The sequence below is a fragment of the Dermacentor andersoni genome, chromosome 10 (assembly GCF_023375885.2).
Source record: "Dermacentor andersoni chromosome 10, qqDerAnde1_hic_scaffold, whole genome shotgun sequence".
Lineage (NCBI taxonomy): Eukaryota > Metazoa > Arthropoda > Arachnida > Ixodida > Ixodidae > Dermacentor > Dermacentor andersoni.
In genome coordinates this window covers 19,968,224-19,989,993 of record NC_092823.1, presented here as the reverse complement: position 1 = coordinate 19,989,993, position 21,770 = coordinate 19,968,224, and the positions used below count along the sequence as shown (strand labels likewise).

Below are 21,770 nucleotides of genomic sequence, written 5' to 3'. Positions count from 1 at the left end.
CAGTGCTACACCCCACGCCATCTCACCCCTGGAGAAGCTGGTCTGGATACGAAATGTCAGGCTTTTAAACCAAATTTTAGTTGGCGTTTTTTCTCTTTTTAATTGTTTGTCACTGCTTTCACAACTTTTCCCATGTTGTCAAGTCAAATTAGGTTTCAGATAAATCTTGAAACCTAAGCAATCTGCCTAATTCAGTCTTATAGAAAATGAATTTCACGAAAATGGGCTTTAGTGGGTTGTGTGCATTAAAAAAATTATAACTATTCCTCAGATGCACAGTACAAATTCTCATTATTTGAGCCAATATATATCTATAGGACCATAATTCCTACCTATATATGCCTTAAATGGCAGCTTTAGTGCCTGGTTTATGCAGCTAAAACAATATTTAGTGCCTAAGCATCTGATATATACTCATAACTGACATCATTTCTGACTGCATGCAGTGTCAGCTAAGGAACCAGTATGGTGGAAGTTGCAATGTGTGTTCTTTCAATTTGTTGTAACCTGTTAAAAAAAAATGCTGTTAGGACCCTACAGTAACAATCAAATATTTCAGCTCTTCTCATGATATGATGCATCATCTATGGCAGACCAATACATATATATACATATATATATAATTAATTTTTGTAATCCTGATGACTGGCCTAATTGACAAGTAATTTGTGGTACAGCTCCAAAATTTCTTTCTGCAAGGTCACTACCATGTTTCTAGCAGAAACACTTAAGTACTGAGGCCTTGAGAACACTTTCATAATTTGTGACTGAAGCAATTACAGTGAACGAGAAAGCTGGCATTTTTATGGCTAGACCAGCCCACCTGGAGGTCGTCGTAGTCCTTCAGCTTTCTTCTTAGTCCTTCGTTATCTGCCATGATCGCGTCTAGAAGAAAAAAAAGGGGGGGGGGGACAAAAAAGGAAAGAAACAGTGATGAGTATGTGTGGTGTCATAATCTCTCCAGAAGATGCAGCCCATCTGGCTTACACAAAACAAAACAAAAAAGGCTTGTTGAATGAGACAAAAGTTCACAAACTGTAACGAGACTGACACAACATAGTAAAAGACTAACATGAAACAGCTAAAAGGGTTAGAGGGCAATGAATGATGAGTGAATGAATCAATTTTTACTGATAAGTCACGTGGGATACTAGATATGAACTAGCTGGATAAAGTATAGCCTGCTATCACTAGTCGCTGGCACAACAATGAGTACATCAAACAGGACAGCAGTGCAAGACAAAATATATATAGTAAAAATGTACGAGGGCATGTCGGTAACTGCATCCCTACAATAGACGAACAGGCAACATAACTGAAATACACTGCGGACATCAAGTGAAAAGATAGCTTTTTCCTACCCTAATTTTCAGGGGTAGCCTATTGCAAATTTTTGTTCCATGGAATTGAATGAATCGCATGGAACCGAAGACATTGTATAATGCCATGAGTTTCACTCACCTTCACTCTGCTGATTTGTTATCTCACTCCTGCTGTGGCATAGGAATCCACTTGCAACATCAGGTAAAACACGATCCTTAACAGTCGCCGACTGATAATTCAGACATGCTTGGTTATTCGGACACCTCTATGGCACTGCCTCTAAGCCCATAGATCAAACATATAAGGACGATCGCAATTTTGGACACGGTACAGTGTACCCTGCTATAATTCAAACCCATGACTACATGACCAGTGCTAGCCTGACAAAGAGACGAGCAGAAATAGCTATATCTTGCGCCTGGCTTCTAGTGCCCAACTTAAGCAGGTCAGATAATGCAAAAAGACTGATTTGTTAGCAACAATACTAGCCATAATAATGCCTATATATTATATGTGGGAATGCAGTAGCTTCATGAATGTGAAAATGGGCGAGTATTATACAGGGAGCATTTGTTTCTACTCATTGCAGCAGGCACCTGGTTGGTTCTCTACAGCATTGCTTACGCTCGCAAAGCGATGGTAGTCAGGTCAGGGAGCGTGCAGAAGCCTCCTCATACTTGATTATTGCGTTCGATCAGCTTTTCTGTGCAAGCAAGGTGACCTAGTGGACATTCGAATGGCACTGGAGCTTCCACGTGCATCGTTCAGTTCCTGTACAGCACTGTAATGCAGTGTTGCACAATATTGTACAGTAATGAATGATAGCACTTGCACGGGCAGTGTTCAAAATGTAAGTGATTAAACTACCCATCAAGCTTCGGTCGAAGGTCAATCCGCAGAACTGTGTCTTCTTGTGCGAGCAAAAAGTATTGTTGAAAAGGATGGGAAAGACTGCTCGTAGTAATTTGTACATACGCTGTCGAAACGCTGACGGATAAAAGCAACCCATGGTGGGAAAAACGAAGTACTTTTTGCAGCAAAGTAGTTCTGAAAGAGCCTATTTTTACTTAAAATGCATTTCTCCATTTCTATATAAAGTGGTTCAGGGCCCTTTTAAAAATTATGTTGCCAAGTCGACCAAAGCGCTAATTTTCTGTCATTTTATAGAGCAAGTGCAACGAGCACTGGAACCTAGTTTCGACGACACCTCCAGTTGAAGTTATATTTTTTCCCTTTCCACCAATCCACCAAAAATTGTAAAATTTGGCCAATAGTTCAGTCATCCTTTCGGACGGCGCATGAGACTGCTAGTAAAAGAATCGCACTGGAAATATTTAACGTGTAAAAAAACTGTTGATCAAATTGCCCGATTTCTATCGGCCCGGTAAGGAGAGAGTTAGGGTATACTCATGTGGCAGTTGATGCGCACTCATGGCCATGTCTGTCCATCTGTGTTCGTGTGGTGTACACGTGTGCATGCGCGCACATGTGACACGGCTTGCGAACTGTCAGTGTTGCTGGCATCTCATTTTTTTATACGACTGGCACAAAAGCCTGCTACTTTTCGAGAACTCTGATTCAGAAGGCTTGGATATTGATTACGAGGTATCCTCAAGAAACAGTGACAGGGACACAAAGGTATTTTTGCCCGAAACCTTAATTAACCTAATTAAGACCGTTATAAGGCATAAGGTATCACCTTTGTTTGAATTTTCAGATTTACAAAGCTTTAGCAAGTTGAGAAACATATCGCAAATAAATAGAATTTAAATTTAAAGCTTTGAAGTTGTTGCACTTCGAAGAACACCTGATATCCGAATTAAAGCCATAGTAAAGCTTTCACAAGGGTTGAGTAAAAGTAATAAATTAGAGGCCTTGTGGCTCATATTTCCAAGGCAGAAGTATAGCTAGCACAAATGGATCCATTGGAAAGTACCTCTTTCTGCTGATAAAGCGTCGACTTTTGTCTGGTCCCAGGATTCCCTGTAAAACAATTTGAAATGCCGTGTTTTTGAGAAGTTATACAGCTGGGGATAAAAAAGAAGGAAGAGAAAAAAAAGGCCACGAGGACCAGTTTTAATCAGCATCACAACAAGACAAGACATAAATGCACAGTGACTTAAGGTTTACTCCGGGAGCAAATATAGGAACACTCGAGGCACAATTCCACCATCGTCATCAGCGTCACCGTGATGTTCCATACGACGTTCAAGGGCGATAACATCATGGCCCCACGCAGTATGTTGCAGGTGCAAGTGAAAGCATGCTGGATTGATCTCACACGCACAGGGGAGGAAGGTGGGGAGGAAGTGCGCTGTGTTCCATTGCCCACAAGGCACTAGGAGGGGAGGTTCCACTCCAGTGGTGGCTGCATATGGCACGGCTGAGTACAGCCGCGCGGGGCCGATCTGGAAAGCCATCTGTGAGGAGTACAGAGTCTAGGTGCATCGAGTGCCGATAGCTTTATGTGGGCTGTGTTCTCGCCTCTCAGTTCACTTTATAGCGAGAGGCAGCACGAAGGTAAATTCGCTCACTGCTGCTGCTGCTGTTCTTCCTCCCGCCAGTATTTCGACAGCGAGTGTCCACACTCATCGAGCGAGATGAGTATATGTTTCCTTGTGCACACGCGACAGCATGTTGTTAATTTAGTTAGTAATGTTTTAAAAGTTCACACGGCCAATAAAACTACTATCGTTACTTCGTATGGCTGTCTACTAATCTGCTATTGCAATCGATGCTTTACATTTTGGAAGAAACTGTTAATGTTTTTCTTTTACCCTAAAAAAAAGGTAAAAGGTAACGCTTTTGTCTTGCTCAAGCTTCGAGGCAAGATTGCATTTTATTGTTCAGATCATTCAAAGAAACCCTTGGCAGTGACACTGGCCTTGTTTATGCACAAACACACAATGGAAATACGCTTAAATAGGTGCGCGGCCCATCCTTAGCGACAAGAGATAACCCAGACCTGAGCAGATGTCATCGAGATATAGTACTATGTCTGGGAGAGCTGGTGTGGAAGGCGCAGCATCACCACCCATCGTTCATTCTTACGTCTTTTCTCACTTAGCACGCCTCCCTTCATGGTAAGAGTGGCTTTTTTTTTTTTTTGAAGTTGTACAAGTGCAATTTACTAATACGCCTCAAATAAGTTTTCTGTTTGGTGCCCTTTTAAAAGAAAAATTTATGAGAAAACATAAATCTGTTACGTGCAAACAGAAAGACAAAGCTCTTTTCCAGCTGCCCTTTGAGGTCTGTCTGAGTGGCACGGCCCGTAGGGGGGGGGGGGGGGGGGGAGCAGTACTGTTAGGATAGCATACATCCTCATTCATGTCGGCCCTCTGCCTAACATAAGTGCACTATTGAACTAATTGAATTTCTCAAAGTAAAATGCATCAGAAAACCTGAAAAGTACAACTTACACACCACCTGCACACATGATAGCATCAGACTGTAATTCAAATATACTAGAAAACGTGATTCTGTTACGCAGAAACTCAAACACAAACACAGGGATGAAAGTGGCCAAGGAAGTTTTTGGAGCAGCTCTGGGAGCAGTAAATATTTATTTATTCAGCATTGATTTAGACACAGTGATGGTCTTGGATGGCAAGGCTAAAGGCAGAACATTGTCTGCCTGACTAAGGCCCTATCACCCATACATTGCTCAACGGTAAGGTAGCATATCATAAAATATAGTATACACACATATCAATAGCGTGGATTACACGTACATAGCATACATTACAAACATACATGCATTAAATACAAGAATCATTGTGCAACTTTCTAATTAGAAACAGTTTAGGTCCAACAGAGTAATATGGCACCTTGGAACAGGTTTGGAGCAGCTTAGTAAAGTGCAATAGGAGTGAAATGCAGGCATATGAAGAAAAGGTGTTCCTTATTTGATTTCACAGAACACTATTAGGCTACGGCAGATCAGTTCTGCGGAAGCCCACAAGGCAGAGCAAAATTCATGACAGGGAAAAATTGTTATCTACCCAATTCCAGCATCAAGTTACAAAGGACACCCATGCAGGCTTCTAGAAACCAACATTAAATTGCATACCGGATGTGACAGCCAAATGTGGCCGATAAAGAAATAACCAAGCTTTCCGTGAACAATGCCCACTCTATGTTGATATGCTTGCGTTAATGCTAGTCGAGCTTTTTTTTCTTACTGTGAACAAGCAACTAATACATCACTTTAATGAACTTTGAAGAAGAAGAGTCGTCTCGCAGCACAGCCGCATCGCCAACTTACGGCTCGGCTCGGCTCGGCTCACGCTGTTGATTGCTGGCGTCTTTTTGGACAGTGTTTCGGGCTGTCTTGCTGTTCCCGGTCGCTGTGCCTTTGCATAAGGAGCCGCACATAAACCTCTTCTCAATTGGTGGAGGTGCGGGGATTCAAACCTCGTCGCTTCAAACCCTGGAGCTGTGATCAAGAACGCTACCGCCCACCATGACTGACAGTTCATCCCAAACGGCACCGATGCCAGAGTCCGTCACCTGCACCGGTGTTCCACGACAACGGGACCCCAAGATCTTCAGCGGTGCAGAGGACGAAGACGCAGAAGACTGGATTGCGTCATATGAACGGGTGAGCGCGCACAAGTGGGATGATCCAGCAAAGTTAACCCATGTCATCTTTTATCTGGCTGGTGTTGCCCAAGTCTGGTTTCACAACCACGAAAGTGACGTACCCACATGGTCAGTCTTCAATGAATGAATGAACGTATAGTTTTTATTGGCGCAAGTGCAAGATATGGCCAAAGAGCGCCAGGTCTGTGGTGATGAGTTTGCAATGTAGGTATGAGATCTATAAAGTTGGTGTGGCGTGGCTGTAAAGGGGCCTTAAAAATAGTCGCTGTATAGTGCGTAAAATCTTTCTGTAATAAGATTATGTCGATAACAAATGACGAATACTATGAACATTAAAATCCATCGTAAAAGAATGATGCAGAATAGAAAATATATGAGATGGTAAAAATACCTGGAGCACTGTTGCCTCGCCGGAGCCCTTGAAACACAAGGGCCTAGAGGCACGTGCTATACGAAATAACTATCACAGCGCCATCCTCTGAAGAGAGGAGACGCTACGAGCATGTGGGACTAACAACATGCAACACAACATCTTTCAGATAACTTTGGACTGCGTTGGTGTCAAATAGCGGGTCTGGGCCGAGTAACATTACTGGATGAAGGGGAATGTGCTGCCGGTATGCTAAGGAAAAATGTTTCTTTCTTTCAGATTCGGCTTTCCGGCACTCCAGGAGGACGTGGAGGACGGTAAGCCTCTCCTCGCATCTACCGCAGGTTGGAGGGTCATTTCCGGTGAGTAGAAAATTATGGGTGCCAAATGTGTGTCCTATTCTGAGACGACAGAATAGGACATTTGTTCGGCGCGATTTTGTAGTAGAGGGCGAGAATCCTAACTGTGGTTTTATCAGGTGGAGCTTATTATCCGTTTCCGCGTCCCACATGCGTTGCCAGTGGTCTCGCAATCTCCTTCGCGAGAAAGGCCTCAGATCTGTGACAGGCACCGCAGCGGTAGGGTTAACAGCTTGCGATACGATAGACGTGGCCATCTCGTCCGCCAGAACGTTACCCTCGATGCTCCTAAGGCAAGGCACCCAGCATATAATGATATGCTGGTTAGATATGTACGCTTTACACAAGACGGAGTACAGTTGATTAAGTACTGGATTCTTGTGTCTATAGAGTGACATCAAGGCCTTCACGACGCTTAGAGAGTCTGTATATATCTCTGATTTTTGAAGTTTTGATTTTCTTATGTGATTTACAGAAGACAATACTGCGTAGGCCTCGGCCGTGAAGATACTTGTTTCCGGATGTAGTACACCAGATTCTGAGAAGGATGGGCCGAAGGCAGCATAAGACACCCCGGCATATGACTTCGAAGCGTCTGTGTAAAACTCTGCGCAGGAGTGCTTGTGCTGGAGTTCTAGAAAATGCATTCGGATTTCTATCTCTGGTGCGTGTTTTGTTACTTCTAAAAAGGATATGTCACATTCTATCAGCTGCCACTCCCAAGGTGGTAACAGCTTGGTTGGATGCATTAGGCGAAGCTCGAGGAGTGGGAAACGCATTTCATTACTAAGCTCCCTCACACGAAGCGAGAAAGGCTGTCTTACAGAGGGACGGTTATGGAAAAGTGTAGTACATGTCATATCGTTAACAGTGTTAAAACATGGATGTTGATGATTGGAATGTATTTTTAGGAAATATGTAAGGCTGATGTAAGTTCTCTGTAGATGGAGGGACCATTCATTTGATTCCACGTATATGCTTTCAATTGGGCTTGTTCTGAAAGCGCCAGTGGCTAACCGGATACCTAGATGGTGAACAGAATCTAGCATCTTTAGCGCGCTCGGGGCGGCAGAGGTATATACTACAGCACTTTAATCCAATCGAGACTGAATTAGGCTCTTGTATAGGTTCATTAGACACTTCCTGTCACTACCCCATGTAGTCTGGGATAGAAGTTTCATTAAGTTAATTGTTTTTAGACATTTTTCTTTCAGATATTTAATGTGTGGAATGAAAGTGAGTCTGTAGTCAAGTATAATACCCAGGAATTTGTGCCATTTGTTGACAGGTATTTGGTGTCCACACAGTTCTAAGGAAGGATCCAGAAACAGGCCTCTCTTTCTTGTAAAAAGAACACAAGAGCTTTTGTGGGGGTTGATTTTAAATCCGTTTTTTTCTGCCCACTTGGAAATCTTGTTCAAGCCCTGCTGCACCTGTCTCTCGCATACTGAAAGGTTACAGGATTTGAAGTCGATTTGAATGTCGTCAACGTAGACAGAATAAAGAATGGCAGGTGGTAGCGAAGCATGAAGCGTGTTCATCTTCACGATGAAGAGCGTACAGCTCAGCACGCCTCCCTGTGATACACCTGTTTCTTGCGTGAAAGGTCGCGACAATACGTTGCCGATTTTCACTCGGAAGATGCGATTCAACAAATAGCTTTCAATTATTTTCAGCATATTGCCACAGATGCCCATTTCCGACAAGTCTCGCAAGATGCCGTAACGCCATGTTGTGTCATATGCCTTCTCCATGTCAAGGAATATTGACATGAAAAACTGCTTATGTACGAATGCGTCCCGAATATATCCTTCAATGCGTACAAGGTGATCTGTTGTCGACCGGCCTTCTCTGAAGCCACACTGATAGGGATCAAGTATATTGTTGAGTTCAAGGAAATGTATAAGTCTGCGATTAATCATTTCTTCAAAAACCTTACACAGGCAGCTTGTAAGAGCTATCGGACGATAGCTTGCCGCCATGGATGGGTCTTTCCCCTGCTTCAAAACAGGGACCACAATTGCTTCTTTCCATGCAGTTGGAAAGTATCCTGCAGCCCAAATAGTGTTGAAAATTGTGAGTAGTGTAACTTGGGTGTCATTGTGTAGGTTTTTGATCATTTCATACATGATTCTGTCAGAACCCGGTGCGGAGCTCTTGCATGATCTCAAGGCAGCTCTGAACTCAGCAATACTAAAAGGACAGTTGTATGGTTCATTCCTTCGACATTTTCTTATGGGTGGCTTACATTCTTCTATTTGTTTGTAATTGAGAAAGGATTCTGAATAATTTGTTGGACTTGACACGCTCTCAAAGTGCTCCCCAAGTGAGTCTGCCTGATCTTGCAGTGTATCGCCCTGTGTATTTACCAGAGGGAGTGAGTACGTTTGTCGACCTCTAATTCTATTTACCCTGTTCCAGACTTTGGCCTCATCTGTGAACGAGCTAATACTCGATAAAAAGTTCTGCCAACTTTCTCTTCTGGCCTGCCTGCGGGTTCTCCTGCCTTGAGATTTTACTTTCTTAAAGTTGATAAGATTCTCTGCAGTGGGGGAAGCACGTAGCAGCCCCCACGCTGGTCAGTCTTCAAGACAACCTTTACGGAAGTGTTCGGCCGACCTGCTGTTCGCAAGCTGTGCGCTGAACAACGCTTGCATGCCCGAGCACAGCAGACGGCAGAAACGTTCACGAGCTACATTGAATACATTGAAGACGTCGTGGACCTTCATAAACGAGTCAACGCCGCCATGCCCGAAGCTGAGCGAATTCACCATATAGTGAAAGGCATTGTTGATGGCACATTCCAGATGCTCCTAGCCAGGAATCCGCGCACCATTTCCGAAATCATCAGCCTATGCCACAGTAACGATGAGTTAAGGAAGAAACGCGCTTCGACTTGGCGTGCTCTGGGAAGCGACAACTAGTTGGCGAGCCTTGACAGAATGTACGACCCATCCTCATTCTTTCAGCGGGTCAAGGACTCCATGCGTGAGGAAGTTGCCGCCAACTTTCTTTAGCCCCCCTTCACTCAGGAGCCCACCTCCCGTCTTCCAAACATGCTCCGCACCCTCATTTCCGAAGAGGTTGCTCAAGTTGTCTCTTCCGCACACCATCAGCCGCCTGCAGCCGCGAATCTCAGCTCTGTGCTGACAGTGCAGCCTGACGCCCCGCCTCTCACCTATGCACAACCAGTCCTGCCTGTGGCCGCACCTCTTATGTATGCGCAGGCAGTACGCAGACCTCTGCCAGAGTCTTTCTCGACCCAGTCCCAACCAGTGCCACCAGAAGCCCATGCTGCAACTTGGACCGCACCTAGAGCTATTCCTTGGAGGATGCCTGACAATCGTCCCATCTGTTATTCTAGCTGCACTCCCGGACACATCACATGATATTGCCGCCATCGCCCTCAAGCTTTCGGTGACGGTTCTCGGCCCTTCCAGTATGGCAGCCAATCATTTCGCAAATACGCCACTCCTTCCCCGCAACAGTTTGCTCGTGCTGACCTCCCAGAATTTTCACCGCGTTGCTCGTCATCCCTTTGCCGACGCTCGCTCTCCTCAATGTGTCGGCGGCTCGCACCATCTGATCAGGAAAACTGAACATCGCAGTTCAAGAGGCAAGAACTGCGCCCCATTCGAACTGTCTATGTCCTCGCACCTGTCCTGCTAACGTGGTTCAAATTTCTGTAGAAGGTGTCCCAGCATTCGCTCTGGAGGATACCGGCGCAGCCGTTTCTGTGATAGCCACCAAACTGCCGTTCACTGCGCCGGTGACCAAGCGCTTTCTGGACTGTCACTTCGTACAGCAAGCGCACACCACGGCACTCCGCACCACTCCGCACGCAGCCTGTACTCTATGTGTGCTTATCATGGCATTATTTATATCGTCGAGTGTATTGTTCTTCCTGCCTGCTCGCATGTCATCCTCGGAGGGGACTTCTTATCCAGTCATAAAGCCATGATCAACTGCGCACGCGCCGAAGTAGAACTTTACCCTCTGTGTGACGCACCATTGCACAAAGATTGTGATCGCCCTCCTAAACTTACCGTGCACAGGGACACAGATATTCCGCCTGGCTCCTTCGCCCTCGTACCCATCTCTTACTATGTCATCACTGATGCAACGGTCCTGTTCGCACCGTCCAACGTCTTCATGAGCCGTAAATATCTCCCACTACCCTTTGCAACACTTGACATTGCCGGCAGCTGCAGCAATATATATTTCTAAAATCCCCTGTGTGCGCCTATTACATTGCTCGTTGGTGAATGCCTTGGCTTTGTAAAACTCCTCGACTCCTCGTCTTTGGTTGACGTCCCCGGAGACTCTTTTGATGTCGACTCCGGCCAGTGATCTTCGATTTCTGCGCTTCAGGAGACGTCCAGAGATGCGTTCTCTAGTGCCATCGCCGATACCCTCACACCTGCCGATCGCGCCGACCTTCTTGATCTCCTGCACCACTTTCAAAATTCATTAGATGTTTCACAACCTCAACTGGGCCGCACATTTCACACAGTTCACATTAACCGTTAGTCAACGACCGTACCACGTCTCCGCCGAAGAGTGTCATGTCATTACCACCCAAGTCGAAGATATGCTGCGCCGTGATGCTATTCAACCTTTGCACAGTCCCTGGGCATCTCCTGTCATTCTCGTTCGCAAGGATGGGTCTATTCTCTTTTGCGTCGACTACCATCGGTTAAATAAGGAGACGCGCAGACATCTGTTCTTTGCTGTGCATCGACGACACCCTCGACAGTCTTCAGGGAGCAGAATTCTTCTCATCCCTTGAATTTCATTCAGGGTACTGGCAGGTCCCGATTGCTGCGGCCGATTGCCAGAAAACCGCATTCATTAAGCCTGACGGCTTACATGAATTTAATGTGATGCCTTTCGGGCTTTGTAACACCCTTGCCATGTTTGAACGACTCATGAACACACTGCGTGGCCTCAAGTGGTCTATATGCGTGCGTTACCTCGACGATGTGGTTTTCTCGCCCAATTTTTCAACTCACCTGCTCCGCCTCAGACATGTTTTGACCTGTCTAATGAAAACTGGCCTCCAACTCAACCTCAAAAAGTGCCGCTTCGCTGCAGGAGAGCTCACCACTTTAGGCAACGCTATGTCCAAGCACGGCGTTCTACCCGATACTGCAAAACTTCAAGCAGTCGCTGAATTTCCAAAGCCTCAGACCATCAAAGAACTTCGAAGCTTTGTGGGCCTATGCTTATATTTCCGGCGCTTTGTTAGGAATGTCGCATCGATCGTGGCGCCATTGACTCAGCTTCTACGCGGTGACGCCGCCCTCTCCTCCTGAACAAGCTCGACATGCTCCTTCAGCACGCTCGTTCCATACCGTTCTGACGCCTCCAAGTGTCTACCTGTGTCCGACGTCGCCCGACAAGCCGAAGAGTGCCTCCAGCTAGCTTTGCTCCTTTACGACAGAGCAACAGCAGCGCCAGAAAGAAAACCGCACAGACTCGCTACCAAACACCACCTACGCTCCAGGCGTTCTTGTGTGGCTATCTGTCCCTTTCCAAACACCGGGGCTTTCCTTGAAACTCGTCCCGAAATTCGAAGGGCCTTATGTAGTCTTGGAGCGAACATCCCTAGTGAATTTTCTCATTAAGCCACTGTCACCACCTGATGACTTGCGCCGGCGTGGACGTGATACTGTCCACGTCTTGCGTCTCAAGCCCTACCATGACCCTCTGCCTCCCGATTCTTAAGGTGCCAGGATGGCTCTTTTTGTTCGGGGGGAGATTGTGAAGAAGAAGAAGACACATCTTGCGGCACGGCCGCATCGCCAACGCGCGGCTCAGCTCGCGCTGTTGATTGCTGGCGTCTTTTTAGATAGTGCTTCGGGCTGTCTTGCCATTCCCGGTTGCTGTGCCTTTGCATAAGGAGCCGCGAATAAACCTCTTCTCAGAACCATCTGTTATTACCTTATCTATTTAACAAGGTGCCAATGCAAAGGTTATAGAATGTGTCGACAAATGACCAACAACAGTGTACATAACGACCTATAGTTGGATATTTTAGAAAAAAGGGAAGCCCCGCCCAGATGACCGAAGCGTGACAGCCGATTGCCTCCGCGACTAAAATAATTCCACTCAAGAAATCGTGCTTCTGAAACGCGCAATTCTCGGCATAAATAAAGACTTTGTATTTTGATGACTGGTTTAGTAGAGCTCTCATGTGCTACAGTGCATGCCGGATAGCGACAGAAATATAACCCCGTGCCTTCCACAACGCTGCCCGTCGTCTGCTCCTTAGCTTCATTGCGCAACTGACAAAAGTAGAAAGACCAGCTCTGCATGGCTTCTGCGCTTGTTTACATGTATATGGCACATTTACTACTCCTTTTACGAGCTTAAAATGAATCATTTGCTATTGAACAAGTATTTATACAAAACAGTGCATTTATCACAACCATTACAAACCTGGGGCGTGAATACTCGAGGCAGGAAAGGTACAAAAATGCTTCATTCATCATTTTAAATAAATACTCTTGGTGTTAAATAGCATAAAATTTATATTTTTTGGTTTTGTGTTTTCACAAATTGATTCCTTCTCACTTTTTTTTTGCGAGCCTGCAATCTCGCCAGTTCACGCAAGGCATTCCGTGCGAGTTTTCCAACATGGAGCGCAGCGAGGTGACATCGGAATGCGATCCTTTGTCGCCGAACGAGCCTTGTGTCACCTCGATGTCCACACGACCAAGGAACCTCGACAAGAACAAGAGTGGCCACATCCTGAACAGCGATTCAGGCAACATGATCCTCCACTTCTACACGTATTAGCGTAACAGGGAGCCTGAACACAGCGTGGAGGCCACGACCAACTTTGTCGCAGAGATGCTCGGTCTCTGCGAAAGCACAGTGTTCAAGGTGAGGAAGGAGGTCAAAGCGTCACATATTTCGGGTGGCAAACTGTTGACGCCCTCGCGAAAGCGCCCACGAAATGCGGAGAAAAGAAGACGCAGCACGAAGTATGGCACCTTCACGTTGTGCACGCTGAGGTCATGTGTGCACGATTTCTTTTGCCGCAACGAGATAGACGGTCGAGAAGATAACTAACGAGTTCTCGAAGCGTATGGATCTCCTATCACTGAAGTGGTGTACTGTGCGTCGTCTGCTCGTCGAGATAGGATTCAAGCACGAGAAAAGGAGCCACAATTCGCTGCTTATTGACCGGGATGACATCGCTGTATGGCGGAATCGCTATCTTTGTGACGTGGAGCGCTACCGGGCAGAAGGCCGAAAGATCTTTTTCCTGGACGAGACATGGGTAACGGCGGGACACACTGGGTCGATGGACGGCAATCGCTTCGAGGGATGGTTTAATGACGTTCTGCGGAAGTTGCCTGCTGGTAGCATCATTGTTTTGGACAAGGCACCTTACCATTCCCGGCGAGAAGAGAAATTACTGACAACAGCTGGGAAGAAGGAAAAAATACAGGAGTGGCTCAAAAGCAAAAACATCCCCTACAGCAAAAGGATGGTTAAAAAGCAGCTGCTTGAGTTGGTAGCATCTGTAAAGCCACACTTTCTGAGCTACATCGTAGACAATGCAGCTGAAAGGGCCGGTTGCATTGTACTCAGGCTCCCACCGTACCACTGTGAATTTAATCCTATTGAGCTCGTGTGGGCAAAGGTGAAAAATGGCATCGCTGCGGACAACAGAGACTTCAAGCTGTCCGCGGTCGAAGACGTCCTGAGGGAGAAAATCAAGTACGTAACGGCGGAAGACTGGAGGAAGAACATTCACCACGTGATGGACCTGGAGGGAAAGTTCAGGCTTGATACGTCTGGAAGTGACCACATCCAACCCATCATCATCCAACTGGGTGAAGGTGACAGTGAAGAAAGCGACTCCGACTGCGAGCTGTCCGGCATTAATCCACTCAAAGCATAACAGCTCCTTATTAACAAAAGAAAAGCCCTTATTAGGGCTACCAAAATTTTGCCGGTGGGTTCGCAGCAGCCAAGCATTCTCCCGTGACCTCTCAAATAAATAAGCAGTTTATTTCGGAACTTCCACGTGCTTGTCTCTTTGTCCTAGGTGACCAACTTTCCTGAAATTAATTGGCAGAACCCATCTGACACGACTAATTCTTGTGCACACGATTTCTTGAATACTTGTCACACTTTTGGTCTGACCCAACTGGTCACCAGCCCAACAAGGCAGAATGCTCAATCATCGAACATATTAAACCTAATACTAACGTCACATACAGAAAACTTGATATCACTCTTGAATCTGCAGGGAATCAGTGACCACTCAGTAATACACGCCACGTTTCTCAACCGCTTACCGCACCCAAAAAAACTAAAACAATCACACTTTATGACAAAGGAGATTATGAAAGCATCAACAGTGAACTTGATACGTTCCGAACCTGGTTTTTAACTGATTCTCGTGATCGCACTCCTGAAACTAATTGGCTACTGTTCAAAAACAAAATGCATGCTCTAATTGAAATATTTATACTTACCATCACCGTAACTGAGCGCCATGAATCACCTTGGTTCAATTCCGTGCTAAAATGCATGAATAACAAAAAGAAACGACTTTTCCGAACCACCAAAAATACCAATAACCCCACCACGTGGCAAAATTATTACGAAGCAAAAAGATCCTATAACCTACAAGTATACAAAACTAAACATTAATTTTTTTCTTCTACTCTACCCGACATGATTAGTACAAACCCACATCAATTCTGGAAGTGTATCAATCCTAACCCCACAAGAAATATAACAGTGTGTGACGATGATAATAATACAATTGACGATCATGACGTTGCAAAAGTTTTGAATTTATCATTTAGCTCAGTTTTCACTCACGAACCAGATAACGAATTACCCAATTTCCCTTCTTTTAACTTTCCACCTATGCTGGACTTCAGCTTTGAACCTGATGGTATTGTCAAAATAATCGACTCTTTCAAATTAACCGCCTCCGCTGGTGCTGACAGAATTAATACTAGTGTTAAAAAATACAAAATATGCAACTAGCACCATATGGTCTCATATCTTTCAGCAATCCCTTTCATCAGCCATTATACCCCATGACTGGAAAATAGACAAGGTCATCCCAGTCCCCAAAAGAAGGCCTTCATCTTCTCGCCATAATTATCGACCAATATCTATCACATGTATCACCTCTAAACTAATGGAACATATAATTTTCTCTCAAATTATAAAATTTCTAGTGTCCATCAACTTCTTCCACCCTAACCAGCATGGCTTTTAAAAGGTTTATCTTGCGAAACACAGTTAGCCCTCTTTATTAACGACCTTAGCTCTACCATTGACCTTAACATTCCTATTGACGCCCTCTTCCTCGATTTTGAAAAAGCTTTTGACAAAGTTCCTCACAAACGACTATTCCTAAAACTTTCTCGTCTCAATCTTAACGAACATGTTTTTAATTGGATATGCAGCTTTCTCACTAATCGGCAACAGTTTGTCTGCTAATAAATGTTCATCATCTTATTCCTCTGTTATATCTGTGGTACCTCAGGGCAGCGTCTTGGGCCCTCTTCTTTTTCTCATATATATTAGTGATTTGCCTGCTAACATATGTTCTAACATTCGCATATTCGCTGATTGCGTTATCTGCCGGCCTATTATTAACACCGATGACATTATGTTTCTTCAGTCTGACATTCAGCACGTACTAACCTGGTGTAATTCATGGCTAATGTCCTTAAATGTGAAAAAAACATCTCTGCTATCATTCCACCGACGTCACTGACAACCATCTTCAAGATATCTAATGGGGAATGCAGAAATCACTTCAGTATCAACTTACAAGTATTTAGGCATCCATTTGACACCTGATCTAAATTGTTTTTTTCATATATCACAGGTTACTAACGAGGCAAATTGCGTCCTTGGTTACTTTCGACGAACCCTGCAACTAGCGCCCCCATCAGTGAAATCCCTTGCTTCCTTAACACTTATCCGTCCCAAATTCGAATATGCATGCACGATCTGGGACCCTCATCAAAATAACCTTTCCACTACTCTCGAATCTGTACAAAATTGCTCAGCTCGTTTCATTTTCTCAGCCTATTTCTATCATGTAAGTGTAACTGAACTAAAACGTAATGCTCATCTCACAAGTTTAGCGAATCGTCACGTACCAGTGCGTGTGGCATAGAGCCATTAGAAGCATACTGCATACTTTTAATAGGCGATAACCCAAACATGCTGCCATTCCCTGCTGCACATTGTGCAAAGTGACCTCCATGTTTTGTTCATGAAGCGTTGGACCCAGGCGTTGCCCACCAACCCAATTTCAGTTTCCTCTCAGTCTCAAAACACTATGCAATAGGAAAGCAACACTGCATGTCTAGGGTTGCTTGGGCCCCACAAGCCTAGCATGTGTCAGAGTGTCGTGCTGCAACAATCCTCGTCATGCAGGTGTGTCGAAATTTCATGCCAATTTGCACCACCCGGAAAAGCTCCCGGCATGTGGCAGAGTTCAAGGAGCGCAAACGCAAGCTTGCAAAAGACGCAAGAACGACACCGTGTGTCTCGGGCTGCTCAAACTCCATCAGCTCGGTGTGTGTTGGTGTCTCTGCAACAATTCACGCAACGCTTTGCATTATGTAGGTGTCAGCTATGGCAGTCTGCTATATTATTTAGAGAGTTCAGGTGGTACATTTTCCCTGTTGCTGCATTCTTTCTTGCATTTTTTTCTAGAACTTATGAATGATGTTCTACTGTACTTATCTAGAACAGGAGTATCTGATATGCACTCCAAAAAAGTTCAAATATTTGTACAATCCCTAGAACATACTGGTATTATTCATATCTACGTCAATCCTTTCTTTTTCTTTTTTTTTTTTACCATGAGTTATGAAATTTCTTAGTTGGCTTAGATCAGGGAATTTCATTAGGAGCCATCTAAACAGGGCCTCTTGCATGAAGGGAGATTTACGAAAGATATATGCACACTGTGATTTACAAATGGATTTGTACAAATATTTGAACTTTTTTGGAGTGCAAATCAGATACTCCTGTTCTAGATAAGTACAGTAGAACATCATTCATAAGTTCTAGAAAAAAAATGCAAGAGGCATTCGCCAAAACTAGCGAAGAAATTCCCAACACAACACCACTGCAATAGTAGGCAACTAAACTGAAACACACATGTCTAGTGTGCTTCTAGCCACTTCTTTTATTTAAAGAATCCTGCACTTAGTGACAGTCACTCCATCTGCTGTCTCCTGCAAGAGTGCAGTAGGGCAGGTAGGGCCATTGGCCTCCCGCAGCCGATAGCCGATTGCCCTCTAAACGATGTTGCACCACTGCACGGTTACTTTTGGGACTATGGCAAGCTTTTCTATATAACTTTCGTGACCACAAAATAGGAAGTATTAACAGAACTCTATCTAGAAGGATTTATTTCAGCTGTATTACCATGTTACTCTCATACAGCACAAAAAAAAGCCATTCTTCCCATTAAAAGAGGCTTGCTGAGCCATAAAAGCTGCAAAAAACGAAAAACAGGTCAACACTGCCCTGAAGTTCCCGCTACAACGCGCCACGAGATGACAAATTTTGATGGTGTCTGTTCCAGTTTAGTTGATTTGTAATCAATAGAAATCGACCACACTGCATTCTACAGGTTACACAGACTGAACTTGACAAGCTTTGAAAACTTATTGCAAACCACAATGGCCCAAATACGAAAAAGTACTTGGAAATCCGTGACGTCACACCGACGTACTGGCACCAGGGTTCGGTCTGAATTTATTTAAGGCTTATGGGAACCTTGATGTCAATTTTATTCTCTAGTGCACAACCTGTTCCAGTGAAATCAGTCAAATCCACTTACCGTATTTACTCGATTCTAACGCGCCCTCAAATGAAACGTGCACCCGTTTTTCGTGATCAATAAAAAAAAAAAATAAGCCCTCGATCATGACCTAAAGAAAGAAAGTCCTTTACAGTACCGCACACCTTATTTTTCACGCAGAAATACAACTGTCTCTCATTTGGAAAAAACAAACATTTACTCCCAGTGTACTAAAGTTGCGATAAAGAAAAAGATGCCACAGTTTTGCACAAAAGGTGAAGCATCAATTACGATAGCAAAGTAAGGGCAGTAGTTTTATCGGCCATGTAAACTTTTAAACATTCGCTTACTAACTAAATTAACAAGCATGGTGTCATGCGCACACAAGCATGAACACATCTATCTCAATGACCGTGGAAACTCTCTAAACGCTGGAGTGAAAAAGCGCAGTAGCAGGTGCGAGGGAATTGACCTTTGTATGGCCTCTCGCTTCGAAGCAAACTGAGCCACGAGAACACAGTGCGGTGCGTCTCCGCCGCAGATCGCTTTCAAGATAAGGGCTGTGCGACCGTGCCGTACGTAGCAGCCGCCGGGGTAGAACGCCTCTCCTGTTTGCGCCAGTCCCGCACGCAAATTTCGGAGTCCCCGCACGCCCGTGATGTGGCCCAATTTCCATCTGTCTCCGCACACGTGATTGCTTTCCTTTTAATTGTGGCATTGTGATCAACTCGGCATGTCTTTGCAATCGGCACTTCCATGCTGATAGAGCAAACACAGAAAACGGGAAGACGGGCGTTGCACCAACCTAAGTCAAAGGAAGCATTGCCTAAGCACACATACTACAGCACATGGAGAAAGCTACGGTAGCTAGGCTCGAAGTGCGTCTGAGGCGGCCATATTGAAATGTCTATGGCAATATGGTAACGTAGATTTAGGGTCGTACCAGATTCTAAGGCGCATGCAATTTTGGGACCCGTTTTATCGGAAAGAAAGTGCGCATTAGATTCGAGTAAATACGGTATATCGAATTTCCAAAGGAAACAAAGGAATTAGTTTGATATATCGTACAATTAGATATGAAACCTTTAAAGAATGTTAAAATATAAAAACACGTACCATTTGTAAAAGCACACTATTCCCGAAATGGAGTTAAACGTGGCTCGGTGTGGCACAAAATACTCCTGAATCTTCTTCTGCTTCTATATTTTTGCCTGCCTGGGAAACACTGATTTTCTTTCGCGTGGTCCAAAGAGCATCTGAGGCCACAGCCTTTCAGGTTAGCCCAGAAGCGCCAGGACAGGGTGAGCTTATGCATCAAGTGGGTATGCTCTTATGCTCTTCACAATTCACAGTGCTGACTGTGAAGTCCTCATTCTCGAGCTCTCCCACGGCAGTGGCACCTTAGTCCGCAGACACACACTTGTTAACCGGTGACCCATAAATGGCTTCAGGAAATGCTAACAAATCGCTCCAGGCTTCATCGATACTGGCGACGTTTTCAGAGCACTCGTCAGACGACTTTTGAAATGCTTTTCACAGTTGTCATCGCGAATGTAGAGGAAGTCAGCACGATAGACGCTGTCTTGAACCATTTCCTTCTTAATGTCAGCGTGGCGATATGTCGGATTTCTTTTCACTCTGCACTCTGCTCAATAATTTCCTATGCCACGGTTAACGACAAATTCTGTCACATCACACTAACCGTCACCCATAAACAAAGGAAACGCGTGGTAAAACTACAAAACGAAACAGTGACACAAGCTCTACAAGCCAACAATGCGTAGTAAAGGATCTGTGGCTGTGTGAGTGAGTGCAGGCATCCATGGCAAGTGCTGGGGGGCAGACCAGAACCATTTCTTGTGGGCGGCGGGGACCGGGCTAAACCACTTCTTCTGAGGGGGTGTTGGCAGTTGCCCACTCACCCAGCCGCCACGCAGGAAAGCCAACTTCTGGGGCAGTTTTGCGCTGTTTGCAGTTGGACAAGTCGGCAGTGGCAGCTATTTGTGCTCGATGTACCCACATTTTTTGTTATATATTTTCGTTGTAACATTGCAGTGTTCTAAACTTGTTGCATATAAGTGAAAATTCCATGTGCACAAGTTCAATATAGTCAGGTTCAACGGTTACAAAAATACAGTTTCAAAAGAATACCTTATCGGGCTAAGCTAATTTAGTATTACTCTTTGGTAATCTCCTCTTTAGAAGGCTACGTAATATTAGGCTGATACCATACTTACCTTTCCTTCCATAGGGATTGGTATTTCCTACTAAGTAGCTCATATTCATGCGATAGGTGGTCCACCATGATACTGATGCCATTGGTCAATTCTGTCGCCGTCATGTTGCTGAAGTCATACTTGTTGCACAGTTGGCCGGCAAGTCTCCGCAGGTACTCTACGAGCCGCCTATGCTCCTCCTGGTGGGAAGTGGGACAGGCAACGGTTTTACTGCACAGTTTACAGACGGCCAACGAACACAAGAAACAAAACACGCACAGCACTGAGTTATAACTTGGCAGTTTTGCTCCTCCTTAAGAGGGCCCTCACTAGGCACCATTGCAAATTTTGGTCATGCAATGGAAGTTGTAGGCCCCCATCTAAAGAGCATTTTCACACATCATGCCATAAGAAGGCGTGCGTCACTGTCAATCGAGACACTGTCCCCCTTTGTGTCGACTGGCATTTGCAAGGCGCCTTCCTTCCGTGCCTTCTCCTAAACTAAGGCTGAGGGACTGCATTATGCTGACAGCATTTAAAAAAATTTTTTGTTTTATTCTCTTCGTTTTCCTTGCCGAGCTTCCAGTCAGCATTGCATGTCCTGCATTGGATGATTAACCGAAGTACTATGGTGGTGTCGGTGACGTTATAAGCAGTGCATCTTGCGTAGAAGCATTCTTGTGTGTGTGACCTCGACTCTCTCAAGGTGCGGCTCACTTTAGAGAAAGGGCGTGCAGCCTTCCGTTTGAAATTACGACTGTTTTTGCAACACGCAGTAATTTCATACTGCAATCTACATGCTGCACTGGTCTGTTCGCAATGTCCAAGCCTGGTGTGGGGCCCGGTAAGGAAGTCAGAGAATAACATATATAAATGATGGCTTCCACTCATGCTTTCCCTTTTAAAAGTATGCCGGCTTTGTCAAAACAACAGCGCAGGCGTACCTCACTACAATGCACCAGCTAGAGCGTCGCAGAAAAGGCTCGGATTTCAGCAGCAGTGCCAACGAAAAGACAGACTACACAGACCATGCCAGTAGAAAACAGGCGAGATTACATGTGACTAAGAAAAAGAAACTGATGACTTAT

At 44.9% G+C, this 21,770-nt stretch overlaps 1 protein-coding gene across 14 annotated transcripts in view; it reads right to left on the bottom strand.

Annotated features, from left to right (window-relative positions):
* The window catches only part of LOC126519271 (uncharacterized), a 158,279-nt gene that overhangs the window by 85,136 nt on the left and 51,373 nt on the right, over positions 1–21,770 (bottom strand). For all 14 annotated transcript variants that reach the window (XR_008610016.2, XR_008610015.2, XM_055065236.2 and 11 more), the window contains exons 6-8: positions 20,704–20,882; positions 3,260–3,306; positions 824–885 (exon numbers count right to left, since the gene is read on the bottom strand). Coding sequence is in view for 12 of the 14 variants with exons in the window: in XM_055065236.2 (XP_054921211.2) it covers positions 824–885; positions 3,260–3,306; positions 20,704–20,882 (288 nt within the window). In the remaining 2 variants the exon portion in view is untranslated. The remainder of the gene's footprint in view (positions 1–823; positions 886–3,259; positions 3,307–20,703; positions 20,883–21,770) is intronic.